Source organism: Salvia hispanica, chromosome 5 (genome assembly GCF_023119035.1).
Source record: "Salvia hispanica cultivar TCC Black 2014 chromosome 5, UniMelb_Shisp_WGS_1.0, whole genome shotgun sequence".
Lineage (NCBI taxonomy): Eukaryota > Viridiplantae > Streptophyta > Magnoliopsida > Lamiales > Lamiaceae > Salvia > Salvia hispanica.
The window spans coordinates 24,856,819-24,876,474 of NC_062969.1; the positions used below are offsets into that span (position 1 = coordinate 24,856,819).

At 35.3% G+C, this 19,656-nt stretch overlaps 4 protein-coding genes across 10 annotated transcripts; 1 reads left to right on the forward strand and 3 right to left on the reverse strand.

Annotated features, from left to right (window-relative positions):
* Nucleotides 1–584: 584 nt before the first annotated feature.
* Nucleotides 585–3,685, reverse strand: LOC125190621. 2 transcript variants are annotated; one of them, XM_048087967.1, is made up of 3 exons: nucleotides 3,567–3,685; nucleotides 2,978–3,297; nucleotides 585–2,155 (listed from the first exon to the last, which is right to left on the reverse strand). In XM_048087967.1, exons 2-3 carry the CDS (start codon nucleotides 3,217–3,219, stop codon nucleotides 778–780), a joined length of 1,620 nt encoding a protein of 539 aa, XP_047943924.1. In that variant the 5' UTR covers nucleotides 3,220–3,297; nucleotides 3,567–3,685; the 3' UTR covers nucleotides 585–777. The 2 variants fall into 2 exon arrangements, with proteins under 2 accessions (XP_047943924.1, XP_047943922.1); XM_048087965.1 differs by lacking the exon at nucleotides 3,567–3,685 and having other exon boundaries at nucleotides 2,978–3,557.
* A 1,673-nt stretch (nucleotides 3,686–5,358) lies between these two features.
* Nucleotides 5,359–8,846, forward strand: LOC125186862 (ribonuclease 2-like). Of its 3 annotated transcripts, none has more exons than XR_007170519.1 (9): nucleotides 5,359–5,733; nucleotides 6,649–6,677; nucleotides 6,872–6,945; nucleotides 7,079–7,180; nucleotides 7,294–7,297; nucleotides 7,519–7,610; nucleotides 8,119–8,313; nucleotides 8,422–8,500; nucleotides 8,608–8,736. XR_007170519.1 is itself a non-coding variant. In XM_048083338.1 (9 exons), exons 1-9 carry the CDS (start codon nucleotides 5,519–5,521, stop codon nucleotides 8,634–8,636), a joined length of 786 nt encoding a protein of 261 aa, XP_047939295.1. In that variant the 5' UTR covers nucleotides 5,367–5,518; the 3' UTR covers nucleotides 8,637–8,846. The 3 variants fall into 3 exon arrangements, 2 of the variants coding, with proteins under 2 accessions (XP_047939296.1, XP_047939295.1); XM_048083338.1 differs by having other exon boundaries at nucleotides 5,367–5,733; nucleotides 8,119–8,280; nucleotides 8,608–8,846; XM_048083339.1 differs by lacking the exon at nucleotides 8,608–8,736 and having other exon boundaries at nucleotides 8,411–8,500.
* Nucleotides 8,847–9,324: 478 nt separating this feature from the next.
* On the reverse strand, nucleotides 9,325–13,804 carry LOC125190961. Of its 4 annotated transcripts, none has more exons than XM_048088395.1 (7): nucleotides 13,588–13,804; nucleotides 12,656–13,003; nucleotides 11,711–11,848; nucleotides 10,722–11,503; nucleotides 10,071–10,247; nucleotides 9,842–9,966; nucleotides 9,325–9,758 (listed from the first exon to the last, which is right to left on the reverse strand). In XM_048088395.1, exons 2-5 carry the CDS (start codon nucleotides 12,999–13,001, stop codon nucleotides 10,164–10,166), a joined length of 1,350 nt encoding a protein of 449 aa, XP_047944352.1. In that variant the 5' UTR covers nucleotides 13,002–13,003; nucleotides 13,588–13,804; the 3' UTR covers nucleotides 9,325–9,758; nucleotides 9,842–9,966; nucleotides 10,071–10,163. The 4 variants fall into 4 exon arrangements, with proteins under 4 accessions (XP_047944352.1, XP_047944351.1, XP_047944349.1 ...); XM_048088394.1 differs by having other exon boundaries at nucleotides 10,722–10,995; nucleotides 11,080–11,848; XM_048088392.1 differs by having other exon boundaries at nucleotides 10,722–11,848.
* A 3,605-nt stretch (nucleotides 13,805–17,409) lies between these two features.
* Nucleotides 17,410–18,625, reverse strand: LOC125189698. Its single transcript, XM_048086949.1, has 2 exons — nucleotides 18,457–18,625; nucleotides 17,410–18,263 (listed from the first exon to the last, which is right to left on the reverse strand). The coding sequence occupies exons 1-2, from the start codon at nucleotides 18,623–18,625 to the stop codon at nucleotides 17,410–17,412; spliced, it is 1,023 nt and encodes a 340-aa protein (XP_047942906.1).
* Between the last annotated feature and the right edge of the window lie 1,031 nt (nucleotides 18,626–19,656).

The following is a 19,656-nucleotide window of genomic DNA, read 5'->3' on the forward strand; positions in this document are numbered from 1 at the left end:
TCGATAAAAACAAATCGGAACATGCATCGGATACCACCGTGGCACCGCCATCTTATTCTTTCGCAATATTCATAACATTTTATTTAATATCGACGAATATAACTTCACAAAGATTAATCAGTGATTGCACTGATTCTTTCTCTTGACAAAGATTATCGTGCATAACTTTCACTGCAAGGGGTGTTATTTATCATTATCGTCTATACTTTACTACTAGTAACTTTGTATAAACACTAAGCTAAGGAAGAAGTTATAATATTCATAAGTTGGATTTTTGTATAGTAGGAGTATAAAAATACTGGAGGAAGAATAAAATAAACTACTGAAATATTGCTAGAATTCGGGGCCCTTCTGATTCCTTCTTCTCACCGACAAACTAAAATTTATTGCTGGAATCCGAAATTTCAAAATTGTAAACCCCTTTTACTATCATAGTCCTAAATGTTTACTCAAAAAATTTGTATTTCAGAAAATGTAACAGATATTCTCAACAAATTAAATGATAGTACTACTTTTCTTTATCAGCTTAGACTTGCAAATATAATAGGTATTCTATAAACAATACTACTCCTCAACACAAGACAAATATAATCCCTTCACACCCCAATACCATTGAAAGGAAAAAGGCTAATATAATAATGGTGTGTTTAAATCGTTTGTATCTGTCTAAACAATTAACTACTTACAGGTATAACCAAGAAAACAAGGCATATGAGCATTGAACAAGTAGGCTATTAGATGTAATCAAGAAAGTAAGTATATAATCGAGACTCACTGTTAAAAATTCCATCTTGGAGATGTATGCACTGCGCTCTGCCTCGGCCTGCGTTTTTGCTGTTGCTCCATGTCATGCCTTTTCTTCATAATGGAGGAAACTGTTGGACTATAGTAGTCATTGCTCCTTTGAGATGTTGCACCTTGTGAGTACACCTTCCTCCCTTGCGTGAAGTTCTGGTGTTTCTCCAGATTCAAGCCGCGGGCAACTGAGTTTCTTGGGACCGGCCCCCATCTGTTGTGGCTCACACAGCTCTGGCTCCTTCCTACCTGATAGAACCTTCCCTCCCTAGGGCTAGTGTAATTCCTGCTTTCAGCTGTTTCAGCTGAGTACATGGTGGTTTCTCCTTCGCTGCTGTATTCGTGTGGCAACTCCTGAAACTCAACGGGTGAAGAGCTTGACTGGACGCCAGTCTGGGCTCCATCGACAGACCCTGTTGACTCTACATCTAGGATGGGGCTCGAAGGTCCTTCGGGTGGTTTCTGAATCAGGAAATCCTTGACGTAGTTTTGATCAGAGCTTGGTGGCATCATTTTTCTAGATTGCTTAGGTGATGGTGCAGCTTTACTTACTCTTGGAGGGAAGTTGATGTCCAAAAGCTGGATTTGAGTAGTAGCAGTAGTAGCATCATTGTTCCTAACTGGGCCTGAGGTCAGCACTGGGGACTCATAAATCTCGGGAGTAGGGATTCCGGAACCTTGCCGATTGCCACTTGAGGTCTCATCTTGGACTTCCACTGTGTCAGTATGGACAGCTGCTGAACTCGCTCCAGGTTGCTCTACTGGTTTGGAGGAAGATGGTGTCCCCTCATTCTCACCTTCAGTTAACTTAAAGACACGCCTCATGGTGAACGATGCACAAGAATGCTCACTTTTCTGACCTGAGGACATCAACCGGATCAGAGGTAGTTTTGGTTTGTTGAGCTCATCAAGGTTCCCCTCCCAATGCTGATTTAGCCAATGACAGATGACAGGTATAGGGATGCCAAATTGCATCGGGGTGTCTTTCTTCCACGACGACGTAGACGATGATGAAGTTGAAGTAGATTTGGCATTTGGAGAAGTTGCGAGCTTCATAGGATCGCAAACCATGAAGGAGAGATTGCCATGAGAATCAAAACCAGCAGAACCTGGGCTCCATGTCACTCCATCAGTTGATAACTTTATCAGATTGTCGGTAGCTATCACTACCTTTCCTTCACCAACAGCCAACTCTGGTTTATCTGTGTAACCTAAAAGATAAACTACTGTTCCCAGCTCCAGATTGGGTTTCGAGCAAGTCTTTAAGTAGTGAGGATGCTGCACGGGAGCATTTGACTCGCCATCAAAAGCGTCAAGGCCTACCATCGTCAGGTCAAGAACAGAGCTTGTAATAAAGAACCTGGATCAAATAGATCATCTTAGACAGGGAGATCGATTATTGGTGAAAGCATTGGCTCTATCTTCCTTTTACCAACTCTTATCAACATAATCAAATCAAGGTAAGGTATAAATCTCGCCATGACAAAGTTGAACTACCATCACTATAAGATTAATCACAGAGTTAGATGTGCAAACATAAATATCAAATAGATTACTAAATCAAGGCTTGATAATTGGTAACCATAAGCAAGAGGAGGTTGAAAGTAGTCAGTTCAATTGCATTTCCAATTTACACACTACTATAAATCAATGAAATAACACTTCATGTGTTTGGTGGAACTTATTCATTACGAAACAGTTGCAGACGAAGATACCAAGAGGCTGTGGCACCATCCATGATTGTTGTTACTGTTCTTGTTGGTATTCCCATCATTGCAAAATGATAACTGTAATTGCTAACATTAACCATAATGTAACATAACATCAATCCCATTGTTATGATCCCTAATGCACATCACTCAAATGGAGTATAAATTAGAAACAAATCCAGATTAAAAATCATCATCTTAGTTAACAACAATGGCGTTTACATCACCAACTTGAGATGAAGACAATCACATGAAAAACCAATCCATAATCAACTCGCACATCAACATCCAACCACAAATCCACTTATTGGGCAAATCAAACAAAAAGAAGAATCTCCAATTACCACACAATCACACACTTAATACACATATATACAGCCAAATAGACAGTAGATAATGTGAACAACTCAATAGAAATATAATTACTTGAGAAAAATAGTAGATTAAGCATTTTAGATAAAATCAAAACCAACCGGTGAGGAAACAGGGTAGCAGAGAGGCCATTGTGGAGGCGGATCTCGGCGGCTTCAGCGGCAGTTACAGAGGGGAGATTGGCGTGGGTAGTGAGCAGCAGATTGCGGTGGATCAAGAAGCCGGTGGCGGCGCCGTTGATTCTCGCCATTGCCGGAGCCTTGCCGGAGAAAATTGCGCCCTTCAATCTCTCCGACTTGCCCCCGCCGTTGCAGAAACACCACGAGTCCCCCAAAACCCTCATTTTCTCCCCAATAATTCCTCTGCAATAGAGAAATTAGCACCCTCGAGAAACAACAAACCTTGGATCCACAATGTTGAGCTGCAAAAGGAAGCTCATTTCTCAGTTTTCCATCATCTCTGTCAATGTATAAATCCAGCTGGATTTGATTAAATGCAGGTAGCAGTGATTAAATTATACAGTAGAGTAGATGAATTGGCAGTGCGAGGAAAGGGGGGATTTTATTAGCGGAGAAAGTGGCTAGAATAAGAGCTCCATCGCAACACCATGGATATGGAATTTGGGTGAAGCTTCTTATAAAGGGTAATGACGGCTGCGCTACAAGCTATAATCATCGCATTTTCACTCACAATTTTATTCTTTTTCTGCTTCTGACATTTGAGCCACCGTGTCTGCAAAATAAAATCAAATTTTGGTACTACTATAATTTGTAGTAATTTCAAAATAAAAATTGGGAAAAAAGATAATGCATTTCTAATCTCATTTCAAATCACATTTGCTTTTGTTGATCGACTCTTTTAATTTCTATCTAAACAACACGTCTAGTTCAAATGTCTATTGTGAATCAAACTGGGTGGCTGAAGTCTGAATATTAGCAAAAAAAGGAGAAATAGTACATTAAATTTTTAAAAAGTCGTCATTTTTTTAAAAAAATACTACAGATTAACCTAAAATAATAGCACTCCTTTTAATGTGCATTCCTAATCATCAAATAAAGCTAGAACAATAGATGTATAAAAAGTTCATATTTGAAATTTATTTGTCGAAAAACAATAGGAGAAGGAAGAATTGAAATAAATTTAATTTTAAAGTTTGAATTGGATTAATTAAAGTAAAGAGAACCCATTGGAACGTAAAGCAAGAATTAAAAGCTCGTGGTTTTATTTGTTGAAAAAACCCTATCTAATTCACATAAAACAAAGGAGTCCTTTTTCAAAAAGTCTTCTAAATACAGGCAGACACCATTTATGTTAATTTGATTTTACACCGAATTATTCCTTGGAATTAATCTGGACATATAACAAATTCATTTATTACCAGTATTAAACCAAAGGTGTAAGTTTTATTTGTCTATTAAAATCTACAGAAAATCGTAGTATAATTTAATTATCCATTATTGATGTGGGGTTGTAATTGGTTTCCAGCTTTTGTGGCTTGGACAGGAATACAGCTTCATCAAACTTAGCTTTGGAGTTTGGACTTTGGAGTAACGCACATGCAATTAATAATTTGTTAAATATAATATAATACTTATTATTTAGTAATTTTTACAGTAAGACAAATTAGTTGGTATTTTTTTACGATGTAATTTTAAAATTAGCTGGAAACATTTGGAATTCAATAGAAATTGACTCTTAACCTTATGATGATGACGACGGCTGATGCATTAACTATTACTTATTAATTTGTAATTGAAACGACAATTACGTGCACGTCCAAGTAGTCCAACCAAATCTTGAAAATTAAAGAATATAAATTGTTCGAAAACATTGGTCACTTACAAGTATGGCAAATTGGCAATAGACTTAATCAAAATTCATAACTAAAGTATTAAACAGGAGTATTAGTTAAATGAATTATTGTACTAATGTTTTTGAAGTACTAATAGTTTTTAATACTATAAAAATACTTGAATTTGCCAATTATGCATATGTACATTTTATCACTACTTTAAAAATTACGCCTTTTAATTGATATAAATTTTATCCCCCTTAATTCATATACATCGAACAATTTACTTCATAAACAAAATCTTTCCCCACTTTTCGTTTTTTATACTAATATCAAACCTTTGATTATTATAAATTCCATAATTGTAGGGATTATAATACAATTATATTTAAAAACTAAAAAATAATTGATAATTGATTTATTTCTAGTTAAAATATTTAAGGGTGCATTAGTTAAAACATAAAATAAAGATATTATGACATATAGATATTAATGACGAATTTCTTAAAAAAAATTATACTCCATATAAGAATAAAATTTACACTTACTTTTTTTCCATCGATTTTTCTCTATAATTTCTAAAATTTGCACAAAGATAAAAGAAGACTTTAAACATAGAACAATAAATAAGGATAAAAAAGTGTATAGATAGTAGTAGAAGAATTGATAAAAATTGGTAATGTTCATCCACTAAAAAAGATAAAAAATTTTGTGGATTGTGTCCCGATTCCTGGAATCCAGCGTATGCTTAAATTAAACAGTGGTGCTTACTTTAAGCGAAAGAAAAAGGTTAATCCTCAATATTCTTCTCTTCGATTGATCCGCTCATTGCGATTTCTACTACGATTCGATGGCTCCACTCCCCGCGCGCCTCAAAATTCAATGCATTGTCTTCGTAACTCTTTGGATCGGATCATCCAGTGTTGCAGATTTGGGGGAGTTGTTGGTGAAATCAAGCAATCAGCAGAGAGAATTTGATTTCTTCATGCTATCTTTTCTGTGGCCGGGAACAGCCTGCCTCTCGTCCGATGGTCAATGCTGCCCCTCCAATGCCTGCTGTCGCCGGTAAATTCAATTTTCTCTATTACACGCTTTTTCATGCAATGATATTACTGCTGTTTAGAAAGAGGTTCTAGATGATAAGAACTGAATTGAGCGGAATGAGTCTTTGTATAGGATTGATCTTTGAGGTAAATGTTGTTGCTCTTTCTCAATAATCTCTGCTCAAATGTGGTTGGAATTGGTTATGTTCAGTTTTTCCCTACTGCAACTTCGAAACACAATTGCCACTATATGATCAAGCACACTGATGTGTAAAGCCTAATTTTTTAAGGAAGACCTACTATTTGTATGCTCAGTTTGAAAGATTATATTCATGATTAAATATTACTATTATGTTTGGTTCATGAGATTGAATCTCACAACTTAATCCTAGAAGGATAATCATATGATAATGAGGCATAGCCACCCCTTCCAACTAAAATAATCCCACAACTTAATCCTAGATGAATAATCATATGATAATGAGTCATGCAACCGAACGGCACCTTAGTGATCATCTATATTTATTTGTATTAAATTCAATATGATTCATGTGGAGGTGCTTTTACTGTACAATGCCTCGTTTCAATAGCTTGGCACCCTTGGTTATAAATTCTTATGACAGAGGAGTTGGGATTTTTGTTGTTGTGCATTATGACTAGACCAGAAAAAATTGGGAGATGAAGATGACAGATAGACTCACCACCAGTCACCACCCAACAAAACAATGAACCAAATAAGCTTTTTTGATACGAAATTTTATGCATCAGAGAGATTTTAGCAGATAATGACAGTAACTGTTTAACAAAAATAATATAAAAGGCTTAGCCTCTTCCATAATTGTTGATGAAAACCTGTTTTGTTATTTTGACTGCTGCGTGAGCATTTTCCAATGTATGCTACGAAGACTTACTAACGTTTCTGTTTAATTTGCTTCAGTTCGAGTGCCTTGACAGAATTTACTATCCGTAAGTGAAGCTATCTCATGCTTGAACAAAAACATGTAGTGGTATGAGTTATCGGTAATTTGATATCTAGCATATGCATGTCTGTATTTTTCATTCATGTTTATGCATGCAGCGGAGTGTTGCTTCCGTATTGAGATTAAGAAGGTCCTATTTCTGGTATATTTTCTATGTCCTTGTCTCTCCTTTCCATGCAGATGGACTTTGGCCTGATTATAATGACGGGACTTGGCCAGCATGCTGCCCTGGCAAAAGATTTAATATTAAAAAGGTAAGTTTCTAGTTTGCAGTGGTTTGCTTATTTGGATGCTTTATGTTTTAGAAGAAATATATTCTCAAGCATGTAGCAACTTCTCCTAGAATTTGATATGCTTCATCCAATTAATTGATTTTTGTTGTTTCAGATTTCGACATTGCTAAGCACCATGAAAAAGTACTGGCCATCTTACAACTGTGAATCTTCTTCAAATTGCCATAATGGAACGGGGCTGTTCTGGGAACATGAGGTTTGTTGATGCACATTCCTTTAAAGCTGGTGATGCCAAGAGAAGAAACTAACGATACTTCCTTTGTTGCTGTTGTGTTTGGAATATTCGGATTGGAATGCATCTGGAGACAGTGGGGTAAACTTCTTTAGAAATTTAGTTCTGCTTGGTCAATATCTTCCCTTTGTGACTGAAATATTGGTTATTTAGCATCTTGTGCACAAAGCAGTCTGATATTAATAACCATCTGTTATAACTAAAGAAGATTTAGTAGTGGTTTCAAGTTAATGCTTTGAGAAACTTGGAGAATACTTCAACTGGGAAGGAACCTTATTTCATCTTCATTCATTGTTTTCCAGAAAAACATGGACCTTGTTCATTTCCAGTCATAAGAGATGAATATGATTACTTCAGGACAGTTCTTAACCTCTACTTCAAATATAATGTCACGGTAATATAATGCTTTAACATTGAACTTTTCAATTTCATGCATATATTTTATTTTCACAAGTGAAAAACTGTGTTTTATTTTGATGAGTATTCAAACCATTTAAGAGTGTGTTCATCTGATTACAAGAATGCATGTCATATGTAAAGTAAAATTAAATGAAAGTCAGTTTAATAGCATAGACTATTGTTGAACATATTAACTCCATGAATCCAGAGATTCTACTTATACCTTTACATCTTCTCATATTGCCTATTGGTATAGTCTTCACCGAAAAAAGGTTCAGTTTAAATATGCAAGATCTCCGTATATATGCATTGACCGTCTATAATGATTGTGTGCATGTGTATGTATAATTGCGCACTTTGTTCTGTACTTGGTTGATTGCTTGCTGGTTGATCATTAACTTGTATGACTTCAACTGGCTCATCGATCATTAAGTTGAACAAAGTCAGAAGAGCATACTGGAATATTCACCCCTCTTGTATATGATATGCATATACACAAACAGGAAGTTTTAAGAGAAGCTGGCTATGCAGCATCAAACTGTGAAAAGTATCCTCTTGGAGGCATTGTTTCAGCTATTGAAAAGGCTTACCATGCCACTCCAGCACTTGTATGTTCTGGTGATGCCATCGAGGAACTTCGACTCTGCTTCAGCAAGGACTTCAAGGTCCAATGATTTTGATATTGTAGCTTAATTTTTGTGAGTTTTTTCTTTATCGTTAGTTAGTTGGATCAATAAGCTAGGCCATCAGAGATATAATGTGCATTTTTTACACATCCTTTTTTCTTCTTTCGAGAACTATTGCAGTTTCGGGATTGTGGCGTTGAAATCCCACCAGAAAGTTCCTGCCCTGAATATGTCAGCTTACCGGAATTTATTTCATCAGGTGAGTTAACTTTTTGAAGCTGCTTCTTGAACAATATGAGTTAAGTTAATTGTCTGAGAAACAAATTCATTGCCTTCCTTAGCGTTCGTTCGTCTAATTTATTGCAGGTCTTGGGAACAAAGAAGCAAAGCTTTAAAGTTGGAAACATGAACGATTATATCTTCTACTTTGAGAACCCAAAAGCGCAACTCAAAAAATGCTTTGTCCTACTTTGTAATGTTATTTCTTGGACTGCACATGTGAGAATAAGCTTAGTAGGAGGCACTATTTTTAATTTATTTCGAGTGCTTAACATGTGAGAAATACCTATATGGAGTACGGAGTATAATATAATTCAATTTCCAGATACTGAATAAATTGACAGAATAATAGGGATATAAGTCAGTATCCAATAATCTTTTAGCGTAGTAGTACTAAAGAATGCTAATAATATTCCGAAAATAAAATATACTCCACTATCTTTATATTCAAACAGTTTCTTGTTGATATAAATATATAAGAAGAGTGCTATTGATAATAACTTTATATTTAAAGGACTTCTCATTGATATAAAATAGACACATGGAATTAAATAAGACAAAAAGATAATTACGAAAAACTTTGTACACGACTCCCCTCCAATCAATAGGTTGGAAGTTTATTGATTCTCTTAAATTGTGAAAAAAAACAAGAAGAAAAAAATTAAATTAGACCAAAAAGTAAATTAATAAACATAAGAAAGCCAAAAAAAAATAAAAACCATTTTTTTATAAATATAATTATGTTAATGCTTAATGACACTAATTGTAATTCAATATCCACCAAATAGTAAATATACAATATAGTGTTGAACAATTATACTCTATCAAACTCAGTAAAAGAACAAAAATAATGGGTGGCATAACAGAGTTTTTTACCTATTCTGGAGCATCATTGGAATTGGATTTAGGATCCCAATTCCCAAAGACAGAGACAAATAAGGTGCAACTCATACATCAAGAAACATTCAGAATAATTTCATTGGGAAATATTTGTCAATGAATTTATAACTAAGAGAACTTCAAATGTACACAGGCCCAACGAAATGGCCACCATAACTTTTTTTGTCTCAAGCACGTGAGCATAAAACCCCACTTCCCAAAGAGAGTAAAAACACTTATCCAATATGGGATAGAGAAGACGAGCACATACTTCAACTCTCACTTTCAAGAAGCAGCTACTGGCAAATCATTGATCGGCGCAGGAGCCAAATGGGGCTTGTTCTTTTAAGTTCTCATTGCTAATTACATATCCAACATTTTATCAGGATTTCTGCCTTGGTAGATAAAAATTCAAGAAAGTAGTAACTAAACAAGACAGAACCTGGACATTTCTGCGGTCAATGCAAATGCTCCTGACTTTCAATACACTGGACAAGACAAATAGGTTTCTACTGCTTTCCTGTTTCATGCGGTAGTGCAACTTCACTGCTAAAACCATATGTGGTCCTGGGAAATAATCTCTCATTTAAGCAAATTCATGAAATATTCTGAGAATTTCTAAAAAGAAGATGGAAGTGTTTTCAATATCAAGAATCGGTTTCCATACGAACCTTGAAACATTTTAACGAAGAGCTCTCTCTGCCAAAAGGGAAATATAATGATATTTCCACTAGAAATTTGCCCAATAGTCCTAGACCAAAAAATTAAGGCACCATCTCGCTCTTGGCAAACATCCACTTCAGCCACACAATAAAGCAATGCCTTGAAAGATGCTCTGGCAGATCCACCTACAAAACAGCATGAGAAATCACTTTGAATTCAAACATTCTCTATATGGATACAGTCGTACATTTTGTGGGAATAACACGTGAAGCTGGAAGAAAGAAAAACACATAATATAACATGATATCTAATTATCTAAGACTAGAAGAAAGCCTGGGACCAAATTATTTACCTAACACTTGTTACCATTCTAAAGCAGAGCAACCTGTGCTGTCATTAGCAAACAGAATTTTCATCTCAGATGTGATTTTATGGTTTCAGAAACTTTATGCTTCCCAACTTTCATCATCCAACATGAGTCTAATAGTTGATAAAGGTAAATTCTACATCTTTTTATACATATAAAATAATCTTGTGATAAAGAATTTGGAACTATCAAGTACTTGAGCATCTGGAAAAATATAGATGGAGAACAGAACAACTTGAAGACTGGATGTGGATTGCAGCAACAACAAAAAAAGGAGAGTTTTTGGACTTACACTGCTCCATACAGAAGAATAGCCATCAGTTGAGAGCAACCAATCACCCACCTTGGATTGCAGATCTAGCCTGTTATTCAATATATCATGTCCAACCAACTCATCTTCATAATCTTCAGTAGGATTGATATTTCGATGTCTTCTTTTGTGTTTTCTATGCTTCTTGCGCTTGAGGCTTACTCTAGATCCTCTATCATAATCTGATCCATCTTCGGGAAAGTCATCATCATGTAGCATAGCATACTTGTCAGACTGGCGAAATTTTATTCCATTGCTGACAAACAAAGACTCCCAGGATTCAGTCTTGTGAAATTCTCGTGATAGCCAATAATATATTGCCCAGGACTGCACACCCAACCTTTTTATGACGACTAAGGGGTTGCTATTTAGGCCTTCTTTCAATATTGCTTCCAAATCATTGGCATGATTTGACAGTTCACAAAGCTGAGAAACCACATCCTTTATCTTTTGTTTTTGTTCCTCGCTACCTTCTTCCTGAACAAGCCGCAGGAGATGGCGACCTTGACTAGTCACAGCAATAAGCAGAAGTAGCTGATCTATGGTAGTAGAAGCACTGTATTTTGAAAGTATCGCTTCAAACCATTCAGATGCACTGCCAAGCCCAACTATTTCTGATTTTTGTCTAAGATATTTCGGTACCAGATCCAGGAAATGACACAAATCTTGCTCTTCGAGAATGATCAGAAGGTGATGGCATAAGAATGAGAAAGATTGCTCCATGAGGAATTCATCAATAACTTCCCAAACTTCTTCTAGGTCCTCTTCATACATCAGGTCAGTAAACAAGTCAACAAAATATTGTGTATCAATTAGCAAAATGCTACCATCCTTTAACGACTCAGAGAACTCACGGGATGACCAGAATTCAGGTACATACTCTAGAAAATTATCAACAGTTCGCAGAACATCTAAATCAAGGAAATAATGGGGCTTTGTTGCAACCATGGCAGGACTCTGCCCATGTTTACCTTTCCACTCCAGCTCCTCCCAACAAATATCTCGGTTTACAAAAGCAAACTGGGATAATGCTTTAGCACCTTGTCCATGATCAGAGCCACTAGTACCAGCAAAATTAGAGAACCACTGTAGGATGCGCCTAGAATTTCCTGGAGACATAAATGGGTTAGGATTCATAACAATGAGCCAGCCAATTGAAAATTTGTGTAAGAGTAAAACCAATAATTTAAATAACAATAAATATGTAAAATTTAAATATATACAACATGCCATTTAAAATTGCTATGAATGTCTAAGGATCCTAGCAAAATGCGGTTTTGATCTAATCAACTAGACATACTACAAATGTGCACTCAAGGACTGAAAATGGAAGAAAAGTGTAGATCATTTCTAGTTATTGGCATTTACATATGGATGCAATTATAAACATCAAACTGTTTCTTTGTAGTTAGGGGGTAATACAACATAATGTCTGAATTCAGACAATCAGCGAGGAAGTCATAAATAGCAGGTCAATGCCATCCAAACAATTTCAGCTTCCACAATTAGAACCATTAAACAGAATCCAGTTGGTTGCCATTCAGATAACCACAATTAGAACCCATAAAAAGAATCCAGTTGTTTGCCATTCAGATATTGATAGTCATAGTCAACATGGAAAAGCTGAGTATAATGCCATTGAGACAAACAGTTATCAGTTCTTCATCCAATAAAAATAATTACCAACGAATATAATCAAAGAACCATTGAAGTAGCCCTAAAATACTTCTTCACGTTTATCTTTATAAATTACTATAATGTTATGCATGCCACTGAAATTCCAGTTAACACTCCAGAGATTCAATGCATCCTAATATATCAAAGGTGGGCTCAGTAAATAATCTGTGGAAGATTTATTAGATAATTTATATCAACTCCAATGTCACAAGAAATTTATAGTCAAAATCAGCACTTGCCTTTAAAAAAATTCTCCAGCTTGCAGCTTTTCCTTGCTATTATAGGCCCCACCTTTTGTGGTTGCTTCTGAAAGATCAATTGCAGAAGTTGTGATGCTAAGTTCCTCTTGATTGGCTTAGATCTCAGTAGGCTCAGAAACAAGTCTCGTTGATGGCGGGGCCGGATGGAGTTTATGCTTGATATTGTGTTACAAAGCCACAGCCGGGCTTCTGATCGGCTTCCTGATGAAATAAATGACCAGATTGATTGTTCTAATTCATCAAGAAGTGATATTCTCTGCTTACTATATTCATCATTCCTGGTGTCATGGTCCCAGGCAGGCTGGCAAAGGAACAGCTGAAGCATTTCTGCTGCATCACAAACTATACAAATTAAAAACCTCCTTACTAAATAATAATCCAGCAAAAAAAAAGCAAGACATTTATCAAGCCATGCTCAAGTATCGAGCATAAGCATGATATTGTGACATAACTCCATCCAACAACAAGAAAGTTAGTAATTCATAAATCTACGATTCTGAATGGTCGCGCCAATGCTCAGATGAGAAGGCCTTAAGCATAAAATTTTACTAACTAATAGACACAGCCCCTCGCGAGTATACAACTTATCACTTCTTAGGCAGCAAAGAATCGTAAACAAAAGGTTTCAACAATAATTCCTTACTTGGTGGGAGCAAAAATAACGAAAACAAACTCCATGAGAATTACCACAACTATCCTACAATTTTACTGCAGTTATATATCCACACAGTCACAATCACAGAAATCTCCGTAGAAATTAGTCAATTACCACTGTTCTTGTACCCCGAATGAACATAGACACCAAATTCGAAGAAAAAAGTCGAGCGCAATTCAAAATGGATGGTTAATAGATCAATCCGCGGGAAAAAGAAGAAGAAAATTAGCAATATAACAATAATGACAACACATACCTGGAAATGTGGAAGCCCTTGCACAAGAATTTCGGTCGAATTTAGGGTGGAGAATTAGGAAAGGGAGAGAGCAGAATCACAAGCACAGGTGTGGTTTCTAGCTCCACGAATAGTGTATTGAAGTTAAATGGGTCTATTGACCGGCCACCGCCATGAATGGTGGCTGACTGGCTGTAATCTCGAACTAAATGGGTTTTGGGGTTAGCTTGAATTTTTCATGGACGCGCTTAGACGATACCCATAATTCATTATTGAGTAATGCAGCTAATATTACGACCACCCACACAAGGGTATAATGGTACTTAAACACTATTAAAATATTAAAAAAACTAAGCCTAATTATTAGTGCATAAGTATTTTACCTAATGGCTCTTTCCCTTTAAAACTTTATTTTCTTCAATATAAAACTAATAATTCGGACCAAATTCCTTAAGCAAAGGAGATTAGTTTGACTAAGAACGATAATTTATATAGTTTGAATTAATGATGATTTATAGATTCAGATATAATTTAAACGATTGATAATAGTAATAATGTTAATAATAATAATGAATTATTACTATTATCATTACATTATAACACACCTTTAAATTATTAATTTATAAAATATAATAGGATTATTATACTTTTAATTTTAATATTATTCAATATTATAAATGTAATATGTTATACTTATAGTTATGTAAATTAATATATGTAGTACGGAGTATTAATTATTATTTACGATATAAGGCTATTACCGTATAAGTATAACATGTTTAAATTATTATATTTTAAAGTTATTAATCAACTGAATTTAAATTTTTTTCAATTCATATATTGGACCTCAATTAATATTTAGAGATTTTATTTTTTATTCAATTGAAATGAACAATTTATGATTTAGTATTGATTCTAAACACGATGTATAACTTAAAGATAAAGTACACACCAATAATTAACTTATTATAATTAATACAAAACACAAACGTTTAAAATTAAGTTTTAATATCAAGATTATTAATAATGTAACTTCAAAACTGATTTCACATAATAAATACTAAATAAAAGTACATATAGATAAAACAATAAAAACATAAATACATATACAATATATAAACTGAAACTCCAAGTTATTTAATTGAAATGAATATCAATTGAATAAAAATTACAGTGAACTAAATTACAAACTTATGAGATTAAAAATAGAATATTAATTTTCCCATCAAAATAAAAATAATAAATTAAAAAAATACTAAAAAGTAAATAAATATTCATTTTCAATCAAATATATTAATGATCATACTTTTAATTGGAAACACCTTAGTATTTTATTATTCCGTTTCAACATTCTTATGTATATTAAGTCTCTTTCTCTTGAGTAATTACACCACACCAAATAGTTTAATCCATAATTGACTCATTTCGTCATATTTTATTCACTTTTTTATTTTGCCTTTCTATTAATACTTTATTTATTTTTTCTATTCACATTTGAATTTTATTAATGAGTGAACTACACAATTAATCATTGATCTTGTCATAAAATACACCAATGGTCCCTGCAAAAATTTTATAGCAATTTTGGTCCCTAAAGACAAAAATAACCCCCTAGGCACTATCAATATAAATAGCACTATCAATATAAATATCACTATCAATATAAATATGTAACGTTTAAGGATATTTTGGACTTTTGAATCATACAATCATCATTTTTTGCAGACCATGACTTTACCACTTTCTTTCCTATATCTCTCTCCTTCCCTTTAAATAACCATTCATCTCTCTCTTTTTTCTCTCTGTATCTTCTCTCTCTACTGTATATCAAAAACTTGGGAAATGTCTAGTGTTTCCGGTAATCTTTCTGGCGAAGGAAGAAACAGGTGTCGGTGGCTCCGATTCGAGTACGAAAAATGTTGGTGTCGTGAAAGAGCTGATCTGAAAATTGTTGTCGATGCAAGACGTGAATCCCACGGAATGTTGTATTTTGTTTCCAGAACAAAGGTAAGGTCGGTGGCTGTAATTATTTTCGTTGGTGTTATCCCAAGTCCACGGGCGTGGATTGTGTTGTGCAGATTCGACGAAAAGATGTTGAGGTTGAGGGAGAAGAAGTTGATTCGGAACATGTAATTCGAAATTGTGGCGGAGCAGTCGGATGGAAGTGGAAAGATTTCTTTGTTGTATCGGTGGCTTGTTATTCGTTAGTTATTACAATTTTAGCTATTCTGATTAGTTTGGTAGGTTAGGTTTAAACTTGTTGTTAGAACGTATTTTTTGTTGTAATTTTTGGATTCTGTTTCTATGGAAACTTAATTTTGGTTGCGATATTGTTCTGTTCCAGCCTTTGAAAAATTTGCTCTGTTGGCGTAAATATTTATGTTCTGACAGTGTAAATATTTATGTTGTGATATCGATGGTGTAATTATTTATTAGTTCTGATGGTGTTAATAATGATTATGTTCTGTTAGTGTAAATATTTTAGTTTTGTTCAAGTAAATATTTTTGTCAAGTTTGCATATTATGTGTTGAAGGCACATATTTAATGAGTTTTTTTAGTTGAACTCTCCAAAAGTTACGAAATAGCAAATTCCAAATCAACAACAATACACAACATACTACATAAGAAGAAAGATTACAATATTCAACATTCTACATAAGAAGAAAAATTACAACACATAGCAAGAATATTGCAATCTTCATCTTTCGTGTCATTTTTCGTATTTGATCAATGATCGACTTAAGTGCTTCACACTCCTCAGTCTTCAGTCGCAATTCTTCTTCGAGCCACCATCCACCCTTGTTTTGCATCTCAATTGTTCTTTGAAGTGATCTCATTCAAGCCTAAGTCTTTCAAAGTAGTTGTCTTCGCTTATGGAAACCCCAGCGACAACCCAATGGAAAAAATTGCAATCATCTTCCTACATAATTAATAATGACAATTAAATTCTTACTACAAAGTCAAAGCCAAAGCGTGATATGATTGTACTCTACCTTCCAAATTCGGCATCGATAGTAACGTCGTCCAGGATTAACATCCGTCGTCGCAATCTCAGCTTCAAGTCCATGATCACAATTAACATATTCCTCACGAGGCCAACTCGGCCAACTCACATTCAAACTTGATTGGGAAGAAGAAGACATTGGCGCAACAACCTGACTTGAAATTAAACCATTGAACAAATGTTGTTGTCAAATGTTAATGGTTCCACGAACTAACTAAATGAAAACAATCAATTCATTCACCAAAACTTACTGTCGTCGTGTGCAGATTCGCCGTGTGAAGAGAAGGCACTCCGAGCTGTGGTCGTTGTGTGCAGATTCGCAACTGCTTTGAGCAGCGGTTGAGTTCTTGGTGAGGTGTCGAGGGTTTGAGCTCTTGGTGAGCTTCTATTTCAGATCTGGGAGGGGGGCAGAGGACTATATATAAGGATAACATTCCGAATACACTCAAAAATATCATTTTAGCTACACAAATATTAATATCGAAATTGATACTCACAAATAAATTTCGTAAATAGTCCCTGAAAATAATACCACATGTGGAACTCAAAATTCATGCAAATATCAAACACAATACCTAATATAATAACGTTTCCAGTACCAAATCAAAAGTACCATAACATTACAACCCAAAAAAGGACAAATAAGTGGCTACATCTTGCCCACCACATACTACACAAAATGATCAACAGTTTGTCATCCATATTCCATGGCAAAAAACATACAAAACCTACATCAAATGTTAAGCTTCCAAAAAAGCCCATAAATTTCAAAACCTACATTGTTCAAGTAACCAGTTTTTCATAATTCAACCAAAAGAAACCTTCCCACACGTTTAATCTAATCAGCTGTTTTGCGCCGGCCACACCTCTGAGCTTTGCGGACGATGGTTGATGATGGACCACTTGTTTGCGCTCTTGTTGGTGGTGCTTGGCTGGTCGGAGGTGCTGCTGCATGTGGTTCCATCGAGGCTGGTGGTGCCTGGCCAACTGTAGGTGCAGCTGCCAGTGGTTCCCTCGAGGCGGGTGGCACATCATTGGCTACGCATTGCGGCTGACTAGAAGAAGCTTCGGTCCTTTGAGTAGTGGGTACAACTGATCCTTCTTTCTCAACATCTTCCATTCTCCTCTTCTCACGTTCTTTAACCAAACTGTCTTCAAGATACTGTTCAAACTCAATGTCCCGTTCATACCATCCAAGCAAAGGTATGTCTCCATTCACCTTCATCTTCTTTCCCGGCTTCTGTTTTGGTATAACCATTGGAGGCTCGTCAATTTCTTCAATCACAACCTTGGACTTAAGATTGATATAATCCTTCAAATATTTCATTTGGTCCCTCTTATGCCGTGCTTTTGCTTTTGCCACCGTGGTCTCAATAACATACATATGTATCAGCTTCTCAAACTTGGTAGCCAAACACAAAAATCGTGTAAAGTGTTCCTCATCGAGGAGAGGCGAAAGTGGATGACCAACTTCATTGCCATGGCATGCATGATTGTGGGCCGGATGACAATAATAGAATTCACAAATCTCTCTACGATACTTTAATCTCACCATTACTGATGCCAATTCCATCTGATCGAACTGCAAGATACTACATTTATCCACATAGTTCAATCGCCCATCAACATACTCATCCTTCGAAAAAAGACCACCATGGTGAATGGCCAAACTGAACCTATCTGGCCTATTAGCTATATGAAATTCAAATCAACATTATTGTTAAAAATCATCCAATACAGAAACATCAACAATGTCTAAACCCTATATTTTACCAAAATCTTACCAAAATCTTCCATATTCAACCCTAAGTAGTGAGTAAACCCTAAAAATCAAGTCTTTGGCCTATATAGTACAAAATTGAACAATGCAAGGAAACAAAATTACCGTATTCATGTCTCGGGTTGAAGTTGTTTCTGCTTGGAGGACGTAGATTCCATGTCTCCGGTGGTATGTTGACGAGCATCGGCGAGTCGTACCGAGTGCCGGAGCCGGATGCAGACCCTCTCCCTCCCGAAGACGAGCTGCATTTTCGGCCTCCTTTTTTTGGAGGCATTCCGCTGATGATGATTTAAACCCACAAAAACAACCAAATTTCGTTGCTTGCTGCCGATTGACGGCGAGTAGTGAGACGAGAGATAGACAACGTGTGAGATGAGAGAGAGATAACGGCGAGGCAGACGTGTGAGAGAACGACGGTTGACGTGCGAAGTGAGCGTGATAGAGGCGAAACGACGAATGGAGGATATGATGGAGTGAAGGAGGCGAAGCGTCGGATGGAGGGAATGGATAGAATTTTGGAGTGAGATAAGTTGAATACTTCTACATTAGTTGAATATACTTCTATATTTTGTCTCAACATAAGGAACAAGTAAAAAAAAAATCTACTCACTCCCATCACATCGCCTCCACTCAGTCTGCAAAACTAAAAAGTCACTATTCTTAAAGCCCAGTAATGCCCTTCATGGCATTTTGGCGATTTTTCAAATGCATAAGGGTATAAAAGACCGACAGGTACCAAAAATGTAATTTTTAGGGACCAAAAATGCTATAAAATTTTTGCAGGGACCGTTGGTGTATTTTATGACAAGATCAGGGATTAATTATATAGTTCACTCTTTATTAATTTCTCATTCAAATTTATATTGTTCATCTATGAACTACGAAAAAAGTATTTTATAATTTATTTTTATCGATTTAATTACAATACAAAATTCAATAAAATCATAATATTAAATTTTATTGAAATTCAAAAAATACATAATTGAGAGTTATTATTGATATCTAAAGAGACAAAAAATCATAATTGGATGAGTTATAACTGCTAGAATAGGCGTGATTATTAAAATAAAATTAGTGGATAAATGGAAGGACGAGAGCAAGAGAGCAAGAGAGAATAGAGAGCAAGAGATGATAGAATTTCAGTATGGAAGGTCTACAAGTCATCTTATAAAATAGTGCAAATATTAATTGACTCATAACCACACTTAGTTGAGAAATATTCATTGGTCCAAGCATATCATATGGCAAAATAAGTTGGCATGTATAAGCAATGAGTTTCTGACAACAAGTATAAACTATTACCTT

What these genes read in the sequence shown, in the direction of transcription:
- LOC125190621 (XM_048087967.1), bottom strand. Translation starts at nt 3,219, where the DNA reads ATGAGGGTTTTGGGGGACTCGTGGTGTTTCTGCAACGGCGGGGGCAAG. An exon ending in GCTACCCTGTTTCCTCACCG is followed by an intron (nt 2,156 to 2,977) that starts GTTGGTTTTGAT and finishes TATTTGATCCAG; the next exon opens with GTTCTTTATTACAAGCTCTG.
- LOC125186862 (XM_048083338.1), top strand. Translation starts at nt 5,519, where the DNA reads ATGGCTCCACTCCCCGCGCGCCTCAAAATTCAATGCATTGTCTTCGTA. An exon ending in AAAGATTTAATATTAAAAAG is followed by an intron (nt 6,946 to 7,078) that starts GTAAGTTTCTAG and finishes TTGTTGTTTCAG; the next exon opens with ATTTCGACATTGCTAAGCAC. An exon ending in ACCGGAATTTATTTCATCAG is followed by an intron (nt 8,501 to 8,607) that starts GTGAGTTAACTT and finishes AATTTATTGCAG; the next exon opens with GTCTTGGGAACAAAGAAGCA.
- LOC125189698 (XM_048086949.1), bottom strand. Translation starts at nt 18,625, where the DNA reads ATGCCTCCAAAAAAAGGAGGCCGAAAATGCAGCTCGTCTTCGGGAGGG. An exon ending in CAACCCGAGACATGAATACG is followed by an intron (nt 18,264 to 18,456) that starts GTAATTTTGTTT and finishes AATTTCATATAG; the next exon opens with CTAATAGGCCAGATAGGTTC.
- LOC125190961 (XM_048088392.1), bottom strand. Translation starts at nt 13,001, where the DNA reads ATGCTTCAGCTGTTCCTTTGCCAGCCTGCCTGGGACCATGACACCAGG. An exon ending in GCTGGAGAATTTTTTTAAAG is followed by an intron (nt 11,849 to 12,655) that starts GCAAGTGCTGAT and finishes TTATGTCTCCAG; the next exon opens with GAAATTCTAGGCGCATCCTA. An exon ending in ATTCTTCTGTATGGAGCAGT is followed by an intron (nt 10,248 to 10,721) that starts GTAAGTCCAAAA and finishes GCTGTTTTGTAG; the next exon opens with GTGGATCTGCCAGAGCATCT.